This window comes from Theropithecus gelada, chromosome 1 (assembly GCF_003255815.1).
Source record: "Theropithecus gelada isolate Dixy chromosome 1, Tgel_1.0, whole genome shotgun sequence".
Taxonomy (NCBI): domain Eukaryota; kingdom Metazoa; phylum Chordata; class Mammalia; order Primates; family Cercopithecidae; genus Theropithecus; species Theropithecus gelada.
The window spans coordinates 19562318-19579337 of NC_037668.1; the positions used below are offsets into that span (position 1 = coordinate 19562318).

Below are 17020 nucleotides of genomic sequence, written 5' to 3' on the forward strand. Positions count from 1 at the left end.
ACTAAAAATACAAAAAATTAGCTGGACGTGGTGGCACGCTCCTGTAATCCCAGCTACTCAGGAGGCTGAGGCAGGAGAATCACTTGAACCAGGGAGGCGGAGGTTGCAATGGGCCGTGATCACGCCATTGCACTCCAGCCTGGGCGACAGAGTGAGACTCTGTCTCAAAAAAACAAAAAAGAAAAAAATCACCAGAATCACCGTTCATTCCACCAACATTTTATGTTCCCACTTTCAGTTGAACAAATATTCCACTAGAGTCACCTGGAATTCATTATTCTGTCTCCACCAAATTGCCCAAGTCAATCAGAAACCTTGAGACTGGCACGCCATGTAATTCTCTGCCATACACTCGCTTATCAGCTCTGCTCGGAAGAAATGTTCTTAACCAGTTCGGCTTGCACTGATCACACTTCCAGGTCATTGTGGGTAGGGCCAGGCAAGTTTGGTTGGCTCCTATATTTGCACTAATGTTGAGAGAAGTACTATCCCCTCCCCTGCCGTTTCACGTAGATTGAGTGGGTGTAGCAGCTGCAAGAGCACCCCGTAAGAGGAAGGGCCCCTGGCCAGAGGTTGAGAGGCGGTCCTGTGGCCTCGAGCTCCTCCAGGGAGGGAGGGCACCGCGCTTCCTCTCAGCCAACTGCTGCCTCATTTCCTGAGCAAGAGGAGGGAGCGGAAAAGCTGCCAGCAGGCAGGCCGGGGTCTTTCCGGCGGTTCCCACCCCACAGCCCTCACCATTTCACAGGAGGCTCAGTACTTCCTCTCCCCGAACAGAAAAGCACCCACCCACTGTAACCCCTTGGGCAGGAAACCTCAAGCAAGAGCAAAGTTCTCCCACCCTCCAGGGGGAAGTGGGGGAGGGAGAAGCCGCTGAGCCCCTCCCCCGGCCGCGCCCGGATCAGAGGGACTGAATGAATGAGGTGGAGAAAAAAAAAAGAGGAGGAAGGCCACACCCCAAACCCTGTGCCTCAATTCCTTCAAAGGTCAAGCCTGCTCAACCGAGCACTCAGTTTCCCCCTTGTCCGCTTGCTGTCCTACTGGAGCTGAGCCCCACCCATCCTCCGCGCTCCCAACTTCATCTCCGAGCAGGCCGGCCCTCAGAGGACCGTGCTCCACGGCAAAAGGGACCTTATTCCGCTTGCCGGCTACTCCAGCGCCTGACCCTCCCTCATGAGCCTCGCCATCTCCGTACCTGTTCCCGAGCCCGCCTTTCTCCCTCAACTTCTCGTTGGAGGCGCTCAGCTCGCTCCTCTGCATCATCTGCCTGCTGCTGCAGAACCTGGATCTTGCGCTTCACCGCCTCGATGGTGGTGATTCCAGCCATGGTGCCCACCCAGCTACTGCTCGCACTCCGGTTCCTGCCTCCTCCGCTCGGCGTTGCAGCCTCCTCTCACCCTTACTTCCGCCTGCTACGCCCTGAAATACCGGAACTTACCAACCCGCCCGGATGTGACGTCCCTCTGCCGCGCCCTCCCACCGCCAGGCAGGCGGGAAGGCAGTCCACTGGAGGGAGAGCTGCGGCAGGGAGTAGATCCTCCCAGTTGCCTCGGGCTACTGCTCCCGGCCTTACCTTGGGCCAGTAAACTGGGACGGGGTTGGGACGAGGGAATGTTACCATGGTAACTGGGCGGCGCTTCGTGGGCTAGCCTTTCCCGCCAGGCTGGCTGCCCACAATGGTTGGGCCCTTTGCAGGTAGTCCTCTGACCTTACACTCCCGCAGTTGGCCCCCACTCCCGCAGTTGGCCCCTCACTCCCCCAATACCGATACCCCTCACCGCTCACTGTATTTGCTCCACAATATAAACATCCTACAAGTCTCTGCTTCCACTCACCCCACGACAAACTCCAAAACCAAGTTCTAAGAAAAGTCTAAAAGACTTTCTGGGCCTCAGGGTTCAAAAAGCCCCACTCAGTCTCCTTTCAAAGTCAACTCAGGTAGGTAGGTTCTCTCTCGCGTCTCCTGGAAGTCAATGAATGGAACTGTCGGAGTGGAAGGAATGTGGCAAGTTGGCATAAATTCTCATTCTATTTGGCATGGTATAAACTTAAGTGCTATTTGGAACAGACTTTTCCCTTTTTTATTTATTTATTTTTTTTTGAGACAAGATCTCGCTCTGTTGCTGGAGTGCAGGCGGTGGCGAGATCACAACTCACTACAGCTTCGAACTCCTGGGCTCAAGCGAGCCTCCTACCTTAGCCTCCGGAGTAGCTGGGACTACAGGTGCACGCCGCCCCATCGGGCTCCCTGTTCTTTTATTATTTTTGTTTTGGTTTTTATTTTTGGGGACGGAGTCTCCTCTGTTGCCCAGGTTGGAGTGCAGTGGCGCGATCTCAGCTCACTGTAAGCTCCCCCTCCCGGGTTCAAGCGATTCTCCTGCCTCACCCTACCAAGTAGCGCCCTCCACCACGTCCGGCTAATTTTGTTGTAGTTTTAGTAGAGACAGGGTTTCACCGTGTTGGCCAGGATGGTCTCGATCTCCTGACCTCGTGATCCGCCCGCCTCGGCCTCCCAAAGTGCTGGGATTACAGGTCCCTGTTACTTTTGAGTGTCATTATGCACCAAATTAACCAACCTTCCAGCCCCTCCAAACCTTGGAATGATTCAGGACTTGGTAATTTAATCATCAGCTGAGTGTGGTAGCTCATGACTGTAAGCCTAGGACTTTGGGAGGCCGAGATGGGAGATGGCTTGAGACCAGGAGTTCAAAACCAGCCTGGGCAATATAGCAAGACCTCATTTCTAAAAATAAATTAATTAATTAATCATCACTTAAATTCCTTTTGTAGATAAGAAAGATATGCCCCCATTTTATCAGGAAGAAATCCTCTATTACAGACCACTGTCAGCCGACACGGGTGACTCATGGCTGTAATCCCAATATTTTGGGAGGCCAAGGCGAGAAGATCACTTCAGCCCAGAGTTTGAGACCAGCCTGGGCAATATAGTGAGACCTCGTCTCTACAAACAATTAAAAAATTAGCCAGGCCTGGTGGCAGTACTTCTGGAGTCCCAGCTACTCGGGAGGCTGAGGTGGGAAGATTTCTTGAGCCGGGAAGGCAGAGGTTGCAGTGAGCCGAGATTGCACCACTGCCTCCGGTCTGGGTGACAAATTGAGAGCCTGTCTCAAAAAAATAAAAGACAGATGACTGTTACTAGATCCCTCATGCAACAGCCAGACATGAATGCCTGTAAACTGTCCTGTAGAATCGAGCCTCCATTCTGTTACAACTTCCACCAATTTCACTGCCACTATACTAAGTACCCCAAGGAGCTGTTGGTGAGTTAGAAACTTCCCCTTGGCCAGATGTGATGGGTCATGCCTGTAATCGCAGCACTTTGGGAGGCTGCAGCAGGTAGATCACCTGAGGTCAGGAGTTTGAGACCAGCCTGGCCAACATGGCAAAACCCCGTCTCCACTAAAAATACAAAAATTAGCCGGGCATGGTGGTGCCCACCTGTAGTTCCAGCTACTCAGGGAGGCTGAAGCAAAAGAATTGCTTGAACCTGGGAGGCAGAGGTTGCAGTGAGCTGAGATGGCGCCACTGTACTCCAGCCTGGGTGACAGAGTGAGATTCTGTATCAAAAAAAAGGCAAAACAGACCAGGTGCAGTGGCCTACACCTGTAATCCCAGCACTTTGGGAGTCCGAGGCAGGTGGATCACAAGGTCAGGAGTTCAAGACCAGCCTGGCCAAGATGGTGAAACCCTGTCCCTACTAAAAACCACAAAAGAAAAAAAATAAAAATAATAAAAATAAATAATAATAATAAACTAGCCAGGTACGGTGGCAGGCACCTGTAATCTCAGCTACTTGGGAGGCTAAGGCAGGAGAATTGCTTGAACCCGGGCAGCAGAGGTTGCAGTGAGCTGAGATCGTGCCACTGCACTCCAGCCTGGGTGACAGAGTGAGACACAGTCTCAAAAAAATAAAAATAAAAATAAAAGAAACTTTCCCTACTGGCACTGCCATGCAGGATTTCTGGAAGCACAATAGTAAAGAGACTTGAGAATGTTATCTTCCCTCTTATTTCTTTGTATTCCTTCCACCTTCCCAGTAGGTAATCGTGATAAATTTTTTCCTCTGGGGCAGCTCTCTTTTCTCCTAGAAAATTAGGACATGGAACAGGACTTCTAACGAAGAGTCCTAATCCCTGAAAGGAATAGTAGGCAAGACAGTTGCTACCCTCAATGTCTAGTTCTGAGAATGCTCCCTCCAGAGCCTCTGTCTTCCTATCACCTTTTGGAAATACCGAGCAATGAGACTATTCAGAAGAAACAACTTGGATAGATAATAATTTTCTCAATAGAGTAACCTGCACACTGATTTTTCCCCCAGAAATTAGGAAGGAAGATCAGGGTTCTGACATTTAATAAACTCTACCCTGATGGCCTAAGAATTTTTCTAACTTGCTTTGGAGAAGTCTGATCAAGATGTGGCTGAAGTGACACTTTGTCATCTGGGTGCTGCTCAGCAGGGGGCACTATTGTACCTCCCTGTGCCCTGGTAAAGAAGCAGAAGACCTCATCCTAGCCAAACCAAAAGGGTGTTGAGAGCACCACTGCATTCCTGAGACTGGTAGATTTGAGCAGATAATCTCCTCTTGATCCAGGGAAACAGATGGACTGACTCATGATAGCCTTTAGAAGCACAATGGATAGCCAGCAAGGGGCCCAGTGCTATTGTTTTCCTAGTAACCAGCAATACAGTATATCAACAGGTGTATATGTCCATCGTTGTCCCTTCTGTCCCCATCCTTCCCACCACCTGTCCCTAAAAAACGATGTTATGACTCTATGTCCTAACAATGCACTCCTCTTTCCCTTTGTTTCTCCCTGAACAGCATCTGATTTTATATTGGATTAAAATGATCTTAGATGTGGTTGCACAACAATGTGAATATGCTACTACTGAATTAGACATTTTAAAATGGTTAAAATGGTAAGTTTTATGTATGTGTATTTTACCACAACTTAGAAAACAAAGTTAGACACACTTAGGGAGGAAAAAAACAAAAGTCTGGACTCGCCTTGCCATACGCTTGCCCTTTCTTTATTCAAGCAGTCCTAGTAAATCCTGCACTTTTCAGAAAGGCTTGTCAGATAACCTGAACTGCTTGTGTAAACATGTAGTTATTGACTCCCTCCTCCTTCTCTACCCCTTATATCTACATCAAGATAATATGCTCTGTTTACTTATTTATTAACCTCAAGGACAAAAGCTGAGCTGTTAACTTCCTCTGTATTGGACAGAGTATATTCCCTCCAAAGATGCATATATTAGGCTGCTGATGACTCTTACCTTTGTTTTCTGCTTTTAACCTTGTTGCTCCTTATTCAGCACCTCTCCCAATTCCTATAAACACTGTAATTTCCTTCTTTGACCCTTTGAGGCAGGGGTCATCGCACTTTTATGGTCTTGTGGCCAGGGAGAAAAGAAAGCCAGCAGATAACATGCACATGAATGAGCATGACTGTGTTCCGATAAAACTTTATTTACAAAACCAGGCTGTTGCAAGATTTAACCCACAGGTGGTAGTTTGCTGACTCTAGCTTTGAGGAAAGAAACCTTTCTTCTTGCTTGCTCCTGGCCATAACCTTCCTCTCCTGTTTCTTGTTCTTATGTATATCTCTGAGGGTACTTTCTGACTTGGGAAAGCTAATGAAGGGAAGAGGGGTTGAATGAGTATTTTTAACCCTCACTTTACATACTTAAATGGGTTTTGGTGGATTCCTATGTAAATATGAAGAAGTTTCTTTCAAATGAATATACTGAGTAGACCATATCTAGGTGAGGGATGCTATGTGTGTGTATGTGTATGTACATGTGTAAAACAGATTAAGATAGACAGAATTCATCCCCAGGAAATCCTTTTATATTCCTAATGATTTTGATGTACTGCATAGAGACTCTGTGTCATTCTCCTTCTCATGATCTCAGGTTAGACTTGTTTGTTCTTTCTCTTGGTCCTGGAAACACCTCCTCAAGCCCACATACTAGCTGTTTCAGCCTAAGAACAGACCCAGATTGATGTTACCCAATTTATCACAAAACTGTTATTAACCTGACATTGTGCTAGTTTGTGAAAACTTCTATCTTCATGCCCATATGTTAGAAACAGATCCATTCAAATATACCAGGAACCTAGGCTATACAACTCCAGCAGGCCATCCACTTGCCCAAAGCCCGGGGGTAAGCTATAGATTTGGTAGGGCTGTTTTTTGTTTTGTTTTGTTTTGTTTTTTGAGTTTTCCAAGAAGGGGGAATTTTTATTATTTTAAATAGAGACAGGGTATTGCTCTGTCACCTAGGCTGGAGTGCAGTGGCATTATCATAGTTCACTGCAAGCTTGAACTCCTAGCTTCAAGCGATCCTCCCATCTCAGCCTCCTGAGTACCCAGGACTACAGGCACGTGCCACCACACCTGGCTAATTTTTAAACTTTTTATAAGGATAGGGCCTCACTATGTTCCCCAGGCTGGTCTTGAACTCCTGGCCTCAGGCGATTCTCCTGCCCTGGCCTCTCAAAGCAAAGTGCTAGAATTACAGGTCTGAGCCACCACACTGAGCACAAGAAGGGAGAATTAATAGTTTGTGGTGGCCTGGCCAGGTGCAGTGGCTCACGCCTGTAATCCCAGCACTTTGGGAGACCAAGGTGGGCAGATCACAAGGTCAGGAGATCGAGACCATCCTGGCTAACACGGTGAAACCCCGTCTCTACTAAAAATACAAAAATTTAGCCAGGCGTGGTGGCGGGTGCCTGTAGTCCCAGCTACTTGGGAGGCTGAGGCAGGAGAATGCTGTGAACCTGGGAGGTGGAGCTTGCAGTGAGCTGAGATGGCACCACTGCACTCCAGCCTGGGCGACAGAGCGAGACTCTGTCTCAAAAAAAAACAAAAACAAAAACAAAAAAACCTATAGTTTGTGGTGGCCTTAATTTTTGGAAACAATGAGTTTAAATGATGTATATTATCCAGTTTGTGTTTCTAACCTCTGGCATAATATATTCAATTCCCTCCACTTTCCCTGGCCACTGAAAGTGGCGGAAAACAAAACAGAAGATCAGAAACCTAATGGCAGAGGCCAGGCATGACGGCTCACACCCCTAATACCAGCATTTTGAGAGGCTGAGGTGGGTGGATCACTTGAGGTCAGGAGTTGGAGACCAGCCTGGCCAACATGGTGAAACCCTGTCTCTACTAAAAAATACAAAAAATTACCCGGGCATGGTGGTGGATGCCTGTAATCCCAGCTACTCAGGAGACTGAGGCAGGATAATCACTTCCTCAGAGCCGAGATCTTGCCACTGCACTCCAGCCTCGGTGATAGAGCAAGACTCTATCTCAAAAAAAAAAAAAAAAAAAAAAAAGCTCAGGCACAGTGGCTTAGGCTGGGCGCAGTGGCTCACTCCTGTAATCCCAGCACTTTGGGACACCGAGGCAGGCAGATCACTTCAGGTTAGGAGTTCGAGACCAGCCTGGCCAACATGGCGAAACCTGTCTTTACTAAAAAAAATACAAAAATTAGTTGGGTATGGTGGCACGCACCTGTAATCCCAGCTACTCGGAAGGCTGAGGCAGGAGAATGGCTTGAATCCAGGAGGCAGAGGTTGCAGTGAGCCAAGATTGTGCCACTGCACTCCAGCCTGGGCAACAGAGCGAGACTCCATCTCAACAACAAGAATAAAAAGAAACCTGGCTGGGTGGGGTGGCTCACGCCTGTAATCCCAGCACTTTGGGAGGCTGAGGCAGGCGGATCACCTGAGGTCAGGAGTCTGAGACAAGCCTGACCAATATGATGAAACCCCGTCTCTACTAAAAATACGAAAATTAGCCAGCCAGGTGTGGTGGTGCTTGCCTGTAATCCCAGTTACTCAGTAGGCTGAGATAGGAGAATCACTTCAACCTGGGAGGTGGAAGTGGCAGTGAGCCGAGATAGCACCATTGCACTACAGCCTGGGCAACAAGAGTGAAACTCCGTCTCAAAAAAAAGAAAGAAAGAAAAGAAATCTAATGGCAGAGAGACCAAATATGAGGATCTAAAAGCATTTACGAATGGTTCATTCTGTCTGTCCTTCTAGCTATTTTCCAAAACCAAATGTGATTTTATTTTATTGATTTATTTTTTGAGATGGAGTCTCTCTCTGTTGCCCAGGCTGGAGTGCAGTGGCACGATCTCAGCTCACTGCAACCTCCGCCTCCTGGGTTCAAGCGATTCTCCTGCCTCAGCCTCCTGAATAGCTGAGATTACAGGCACCCGCCACCACACCTGGCTAATTTTTGTATTTTTAGTAGAGACAGGGTTTCGCCATGTTGGCCAGGCTGGTCTCAAACTCCTGACCTCAGGCGATCCACCCGCCTCGGCCTCCCAAAGTGCTGGGATTAGAGGCGTGAGCCACCACGCCCAGCCCAAATATGATTTTAAATATTACATGCTTCTTTTTTCCTACTAACTCAGTTCACTGAGAGACTTGTTTCCACCAATACTGGAACATTTTTGTTGTTGTTGGTAAGATTCCTATGGTACTTTTCTTCTAAAAAACTTTTCAATCTAATCTTTCATTTATCTTTGCGGCAAACTTCAAGGTTGAAGATGAAGGAAAGTAGGCGATGACGGGATAATATGACATGGAAAAGAGAATTTATTTTATTTTAGAATGGGAAAATTCAGCCCTAGACAAGCTGAGTAATTACTCACGGTATAGAGTGAAGTCTGGTGGTGATAACCTTTACCCTCTAAGGTTCCTTCTTAGTTTCTATTATAGTCTGTCACTGTAAGGATCTCTCTGCTGCCCTATGAGCAATGCTTCGTATGGCATCTCCATGGCATAAAGGCAAATGCCCACATTGGCCAAGATAAATAAACCCATATAGGGCCAGGTCAGTGTGACCTCCATTTCCCATTGTGAAATCCGAGCTGGTTTTGTTGGACAGTTGAGAGATGAGAGGTTCCCTATTAATACACATATCCACATGCCAAGACTTGGACATAAAAGCTAAGAATGTAGCATGGGGGAGGAGGTAGGATAAGTGACAGCATTCTGAACTTCGAGTCCCCTCTCTGTCCATGTCCTGGGAAAGATAATTAAATTCCTGGGCTGGTGAGAGGAGATAAATGAGACTTTTACATGTATTAAAAAAAAAAAAAAACTTTTCTTTTAACGTGTTGGAGATGTCTTTAGGAAAGAAAATACCTGCCATTATGAGAAAATACCAGCATGTGGTTATATGCAAAAATGTACGTGAGTATATATGTCTGTGTTCCATGAACCCACAAGCGTGTTTGGAATTTCGTCATACATTAACATAAAGATCTATATGTGTAGATTAAACCCATCCTCCATCTCTCTAATACTCACATCAGCAGCCTTCTTCTCTGCCAGTTCCAGCTTCTCCTGGGCATCCTTCAAAGCTTCTGAATACTTGTCCAGCTCATCCTCTGTCCCTTTCAGTTTCTTCTGCATGGCTGCCAGCTCATCCTCCAGCTATAGGAGCCCAGAGAGTCACACACAAAAATACACAAACACAACAATGCAGTTGGACCCTGGGCTCTTGGAGCCCTGAGTGTAACCTCCATGTTACCGTCCCTAGCGAGACGCACTTTCTCCCCAGCCACTTCCAGCCCACTGCCTCAGGAGTTATGCTGTAGCTTGGCCTGTGACCGTGTAATCTCTGATCCTAAGATGACCAAGCCATCCTGGGTTTTCATCCAAGACCCTTGGATGGTAAATATCTAAAGTGTAGATGCCCGTGATGCTATTTGAGTGAAAAGAGATGCTCTTTCCCTCTAGAACTCTTACCTTTTCCTCTAGAAGTCAAGGGTTCTTCCAAAACATGATCCATTTCTACTTAAATTCAGCAGACATACTGTGGCTCAGAAGAGGCCACTGACTTTCGCAAGGTCACAAAGGCAGTCTGAGACAGATATGTTAGATGTCCTCTGCTCCTCCAGTGAGGCTGGGGAGTCCATCCCACCCCAAAATGGAGGTGACACCAGTAGTCACTGTCTTTCCCATGACAACTCCCTTCCATTTCACAGTCTTGTTCATTAGCAGATGAGAGAGACCGATGCTAGTGCCTACCTGTTTACTTCTTTCTTCTGCCTGCTTCTGCTCAGCTTCAGCTTGCTCTGCCCGATCCAGAGCATTCTCCTTATCTAACTTCAGCATCTGCATCTTTTTCTTGATGGCCTCCATCATGAGCAGTGGCTGTTGGTAGGCTCACCTGTGAACACTGGAGAACTGGAGACTGGGGCAAGAAAGAAGGGGCTGCTGCCTGAGTGACCAGGAGGTCCCCAGACTTGAGTCTTTATCTGTGCTCATAGCTCCACCTTTTGTTCCTAATATGGTCTTTGCAGCTCCCTCCACCCCATCATTGTTCTCCTGGGGGAACACAGAGTGAGACGCTTTGATGAACTGACATCACCAGCAAAAAAATATCTAGGAACAGCTGAGGCTGATTTTAGACAATGGAAAGTGGGGGAGGGAAGAGGTTCTCCCTGACCCTAAAACTTTCCACTCATTCTGGGCAGCTCTATGGATGTTTTAAAAGAGCAGGAAGAGGGCAGGGAAGAACATTAAAATAGAGAAGGGTACTTCGGCAATTCTAGGTTGGCAGTTTACATCCAGAGGGTCCTGGTTGCCTTTCAGCTTCCCCTTTCACTCTCCCCCAGACCGTGTTGAATGCCGGTCAAACTCCATTAGCTGAGTTTTAGCTTTCGATTTCTGGTATTCAAGGAGCTTGGGCAACAGGGAAGAAGGGAGGTCACAGATGATCCTTGACAATTCTCCCAGATCCCCAGATCAAATTGCTGTGCTATTTTGAGAGTCTCCAATTGGCAGAGAGACTTTTTTCCTCCCCACTAAGAGCCACAAGAGTAGAGTAAGAGGGTGGGGTTGGAATCTCCAAGATCTATCCCAGAGCTTCAAGTGAGGTGGGGAGAGAAACAGGGGAGGGTCAGAACAGTCCAGACAGGATAATGCCCTCTGTTTTCCCACAGTAATCTTAAAATAGAACTGTTGTACTCTCTCCTCTTCTTCCCTTTGTCTTCTCCCTTCTTAATTCTCCCCAACACTGCTGCTCACCACATCATCATAATCATCATTATCAGCTCTATTCTTCCCAGTTTAGTTCCAGGCCATGTTTATTCTTCCATTGGGAGCCTTGTTACTAACAGGTGGCAAGGATACCAGTCCACTGGCACCATACACCTGAAAATATGCCCGGGGAGAGGGGGGCACTGTTCAAGGTGACCAGATATATTGGACAAATATAAATGGCTCTAGTTAGTCATTTATGTCAAGGATAGTGAGAGTTAATGCCAAGCCCCAGCAATGGGAGAACTGAGACACCCACCCGACCAGTGGGTAGAGCAGAGCTGGAGTCCACTCTCAAGAGCTTCCAGTCACTAGAGGTAGATAGGCAGATAGACCATCAGCTGACTCTTGACAGAGAGAGGAGAAACCAAGTCTCCTTTCCCTGGAGATTAGCCAGGGAAGGGGTTAGGGAACAGGGAGAGGAAGGAGTAGAAAATGGGGGTGGGGTGGGCAGGTGAATAAGGGGGAGAAAAATACGAGGATAAGAAGAGATAAAGAAAAGAGATATGTCCCTTCTAGCATAAGGGGACAAGAAATAGAAAGATTTGATCCTCAAATTCCAACTCTCTCCCACTCCCACACCAGCCCTCTTAGGTTAAGATTGAAATCCACATAGGTTGCAGCTACTGGACTTTTGGGGGGGTCCTGGAGAAGAGATTCAGTAAAAGAGACAGGAGCCCCAGAGATTGAAGTATGAAAGAGGGTGGTGCTGAATCACCAGCTGCTGTAAGAATATGTTTGACATTTAGTTGGTTCCTAATTAAACAACCCAATATCAAACATATCACACAGAAGCAGGCAGGAGAGCTTTGGGGGTCATCTGCCTTCCTCCCAGTTGCAAAGAAAGAATAGCGCAGAAACCAGGCACCAATCATGTCTAGATGGAGAGCTACCTCCTTGAGGAAGGGTACTGGCCCCTGCTTTTCACCTCCCAATACAGCCAGTTCTTGCTTATCGCCCTACGTGTCATCCCTGCCTCAGCTCCTCCTCTGCCAGCGCCTGGCCTTTGCTGGATCACGTTGGCCTAAACCAGGAAGAATACCTGGCAGGGCTCCACATCCGGGCAACTATCATTCCCTAGAGCTCCCACACAGAGCTTCTCCCCCTGATGTCACGGCCCCAGCGCCCAGAGGATCAGCTATGTCAGCAGCTCCTCATCAAAATTGCCACTTGCTCTCTTCAATGCCATTCCAGCTGCCCTGAGGCTTTCCAGGGTGGGGGCAGAGGACTTGTACATCCTGCTTTACCTTTCCAACAGAACTCCTAACCTTCCCAGATCACCCCCACAAGACTACTGAGGTCCGTTCAGGAGGCACCATCCTGGCACTGTCCTGCTCTTAAGTGCTGCAGATGCTTGGCTCCCCCTTTCTGCCAGCTTAACGCTTCTCACCTTCTCCCCATGTCCTCCAGGCATCCTCGTTAAAGTCACCCTTGGATGTCCAGAACAGAAGAATAACTTATCTCCCTGGCAGGCTCCATCGTGGGCTCCAGAAGAGAAGACTTAAGAGTTCCCCACCTTGCCCGGCAGAAATGAAACTAAGGCTTTAGGTTGAGGGTGAGAGAGGAAACTTCTGCCAGGAAGCAGCCTGCAGTCCACAGGAGTCCTCTTCTCTTCTAGGGCTTTTTACCAGAACTCCAGTCTGGCTTCTCCAAGGGTTTTCCCTCACAGGAATCCAGCCGGATTCCCATGTGGGGGATTTCTGTTTCGGAGAGAATCAGATCTGTTGAGTGTCATGTGGCAGGCAGATGCTTCTCTCCACTGTGGCAGAAAAGAGCCCAAGTTATAGCTGCATTGGGGGCTGGGGGGCTTGAGTGGAAGTGTGGGGGTGGGAGAAGGACGCTCTGCTTCAGCCCCCAGGCCTGTTCCATGTGTCCTTGTTCCCATTCCAGACACCCACCCCAACCCCCAGCATATACCAACTCCACTGTGTCCTTGATCGAGATCAATAGCTTGTCCCAAGCCCCAGTCAATTCCTGTTGTGTGGCTCTTGCCTTCCAGGGGAAGACTAACAAATGGGCATATACAGGCCCCAAGGTAGGCACTTGTGATGTTGTCTTATGTCTTTGTTCCTTTTTGGCTCCTAAAGGGGATATGTATGTAATTTGTACTTTCTTGCTCTCCCTTCTTACCCTTAACCCCTCAAGTTCTAGTTCCTTTCTCTGAGAAAGTTACCCATACTCAAGAACCAGAAGCTGGAGGAAGAGAGGCTGGGAAAGAGACTAGCAGGAATGAAAGGACTTTAATGTTTGGGGCACTAGAGGAACAGAGAGGCAGACTGGGAATGTGGAGGCAGGGGAGGAGCAGCTGTCTTGGAAGGAGACTTTGTATGGCATACCTAGGCAGAAACATCAGATGGCCTTTGATGAAAGCTGTTTAGCTCTCCTGGAAATATCTACTATGCAGCCATTTCAAACAGGAATGAGCCCCTCTGAGCCAGAGGAGCTGGGTATAGCATCCGCCACAGAGGGAAGAGGGGCTGAATGGGTGTGATGGGGTGATGTTATGAGAGCAGACAGAATACACAGAGAGGATCAGAAGAGATGGGCTCTGTAGGGGGCCAACCTGCCAATACTGGAGCCAGCCTGGCACTGACAAGCCCTGGGGGAAGAGGCCAAGGTCAGGGATCAAGGCAGAGGGGATGGGGCATTCTGTGGGTTCAAAGGAACAGAGGAAAGAAGAATAGAAAAATAGAAGGAGTTGGTGAGGGAGTCTGGTTGCAGGTAGGGGGAGCCCAGGTAATGGAAAGGAATTAAGGAAAAAAACTATCATAGGAGCAAGAAAACATCATTATGGGTTACCATTTATCGGACATTTTGTGCTACTTGCTGCTAAGTGCTTTATTTAATCCCCACAGCAACCCAATGAATTAGGCATTCTCTCCCTTTTTACATACAGCATAAGGAACTATAACTCTGAAAATAAAAATAATTTGCACAAGGCCACACAGTCAGTGACAGAGCCAGCACTGAAACCCAGATCTATCCAGTGTTAAAGCCTGTTCTCCTAATGCCAAGCTATACTGCCTATGCAAAAGAAGCAAAGAGTGGCCTGGGAGACACATATGGGGGAGGATTTAAAAAGTTAAGGGGCAGGCCGGGTGCAGTGGCTCATGCCTGTAATCCCAGAACTTTGGGAGGCCGAGGCAGGCGGATCACAAGGTCAGGAGTTTGAGACCAGCCTGGCCAACATAGTGAAACCCTGTCTCTACTAAAAATACAGAAAAAATTAGCCAGGCATGGTAGCGGGCGCCTGTAGTCCCAGCTACTTGTGAGGCTGAGGCAGGAGAATCGCTTGAACCCGGGAGGCAGAGGTTGCAGTGAGCCGAGATCGTGCTACTGCACTCCAGCCTGGGTGACAAGAGAGACTCCATCTAAAAAAAAAAAGAAAAAAGAAGTGAAGGAGCAGCTGGCTATTTGGCTCATGCCTATAATCCTAGCACTTTGGGAGGCCTAGGCAGAGGACTGCTTAAGCCCAAGCGTTCGAGACCAGCCTGAGCAACGTAGTGAGACCCCATCTCTACAAAAAAAAAAAAAAAAAAAAAAAAAAGCCAGATGTGGTGGCATGTGCCTGTGTTTCCAGCTACTCAGGAGGCTAAGGAGGGAGTATTGCTTGAGCCCAGGAGGTCGAAGCCACAGTGAGCCATGATTGCACCACTGCACTCCAGCCTGGGCAATGGAACGAGACTGTCTCAAAAAAAAGTCCCGCTGCCGTGGTTCACACCTGTAATCTCAGCACTCTGGGAGGTTGAGGTAAGCGGATCACAACATCAGGAATTCAAGACCAGCCTAGGCCGGGTGCAGTGGCTCAAGCCTGTAATCCCAGCACTTTGGGAGGCTGAGACGGGCGGATCACGAGGTCAGGAGATGGAGACCATCCTGGCTAACATGGTGAAACCCCGTCTCTACTAAAAAATACAAAAAACTAGCCAGACGAGGTGGCGAGCGCCTGTAGTCCCAGCTACTCGGGAGGCTGAGGCAGGAGAATGGCGTGAACCCGGGAGGCGGAGCTTGCAGTGAGCTGAGATCTGGCCACTGCACTCCAGCCTGGGCAACAGAGCGAGACTCCGTCTCAAAAAAAAAAAAAAAAGAAAAAAGAAAAAAAAAGACCAGCCTGGCCAATATGGTGAAACCCTCTCTACTAAAAATACAAAAATTAGCCAAGCATGGTGGTGGGTGCCTATAGTCCCAGCTACCCAGGAGGCTGAGACAGGAGAACCGCTTGAACCCGGGAGGGGGAGGTTGCAGTGAGCCAAGATTGCACCACTGCACTCCAGCCTGGGTGACAGACTGAGACTCCATTTCAAAAAATAACAAAAAAAAGTGAAGGTGAGATTGAGATGAAGCTTCAGAAAATAGAGGGTAGGGGAGGACACAGGCAAACAGAAGGAATGGGCGACTCAGTCTCAGGTTTCTGGGTCAAATCCAGGTCACATGTTTTGTCTCCTATAAAACTTACACCATACTTGTTATTTGTTCAGTATGGCCTCTCCAACTAGGCTGTGAATTCCACGTCATCTGGTGTGTAAGTACTCACGAGTAGTTGAAGATAGGGTTTGGGAAGCAGAGGTGATGGGAGCTGGGGGTTGAATGGATATGTAGCAAAGACAGAGGCATGGACATGGGTGGAGAATGATATTTGATTGGATAAGAAGACTGGTCTAGAGGTCAGCAAGCAACCTCTGGAGGACCTGGGTCACAGAGAAATCTCCTGAGGGAGAACATGGAGGATACCTATTGTGTGCCAAGCACTGGGCTTGCTCTGTATTGCTATATACATTATCTTATTTAATTCTTCAAATGATCCTATGAGATGGGTATTATTGTCCTAATTTTCAAAAGAGGAATTTTTTTATTTGAGATGGAGTCTTGCTCTGTCACCCAGGCTGGAGTACAATGGCACGATCTCGGCTCACTGCAACCACTGCCTTCTGGGTTCAAGCAATTCCCCTGCCTCAGCCTCCCAAGTAGCTGGGATTACAGGGGGCCACCACCACACCTGGCTAATTTTTGTATTTTTAGTAGAGTCAGATTTCACCACATTGGGCGAGCTGGTCTAGAACTCCTGACCTCAGGTGATCCTCGTGCTTCGGCCTCCCAAAGTGCTGGGATTACAGGCGTGAGCCACCACACCCGGCCCAGAAGAGGAAATTGAGGCCAGTTAAACTAAATCACTTCCACATGATGGCACAAGAATTAAAGAGGTGAAGCCAGAATTTGAACCCACACCTGACTTCAAAGCCTGTGCTCTTATTTTTATACTCTACTGCCTCTGGATCAGTGGGATGTGTAGGGGCAGAGGAAGAAGCTCTGACACATAGAAGAAAAATGGGGGATTTAGTAGGAGACTGAAGGATGGAGACAGACTTGGGTTGGAGGGAAGGGTATGAGTTTTGCAGTGGAGACATAGGCACATAGAGTTAAGGTCAGGACAGGACAAGTGACCAGTGAGGATACCAACGGCAAGGTGAGCGCACAAGGCAAAGTAATGTATAATGGCACTTACATCAGGGAGCAATGGTGTGTTCAGGGAGTGTATTCAGGGACTCATGGTGTATTCCTACAGCTGTCACTGGCTGTGAAATGGGGGTCTCTGGCTTGGGATGTCATTCACATGTAAAGTGGACCCTTTTTATTTTTGAGACGGAGTCTTGCTGTCACCCAGGCTAGAGTGCAATGACACAATCTCAGCTCACTGCAACCTCCGCCTCCTGGGTTCAATCGATTCTCCTACCTCAGCCTCCCGAGTAGCTGGGATTAGAAGCGCCTGCCACCACACCGGGCTAATTTTTTGTATTTGTAGTAGAGATGGGGTTTCACCATGTTGGCCATGGTTGGCCAGGCTGGTTTTGAACTCCTGACCTCAGGTGATCCGCCCATCTCAGCCTCCCAAAGTGCTGGGATTACAGGTGTGAGCCACCCCGTACGAC

The 17020-nt window shown here is 48.2% G+C and overlaps 1 protein-coding gene across 12 annotated transcripts in view; it reads right to left on the reverse strand.

Annotated features, from left to right (window-relative positions):
• Positions 1 to 10389, reverse strand: part of TPM3 (tropomyosin 3) — a 36698-nt gene extending 26309 nt beyond the window's left edge. For 4 of the 12 annotated variants that reach the window (XM_025405274.1, XM_025405235.1, XM_025405257.1 and 1 more), the window contains exon 1: positions 1193 to 1432. In XM_025405274.1, coding sequence (XP_025261059.1) covers positions 1193 to 1260 — 68 coding nt within the window. In that variant the 5' untranslated portion in view covers positions 1261 to 1432. Of the gene's footprint in view, positions 1 to 1192; positions 1455 to 9356; positions 9483 to 10079 lie in introns of those variants that run through there. The other 8 variants (XM_025405191.1, XM_025405200.1, XM_025405209.1 and 5 more) reach the window with 3 other exon arrangements.
• Positions 10390 to 17020: the final 6631 nt, after the last annotated feature.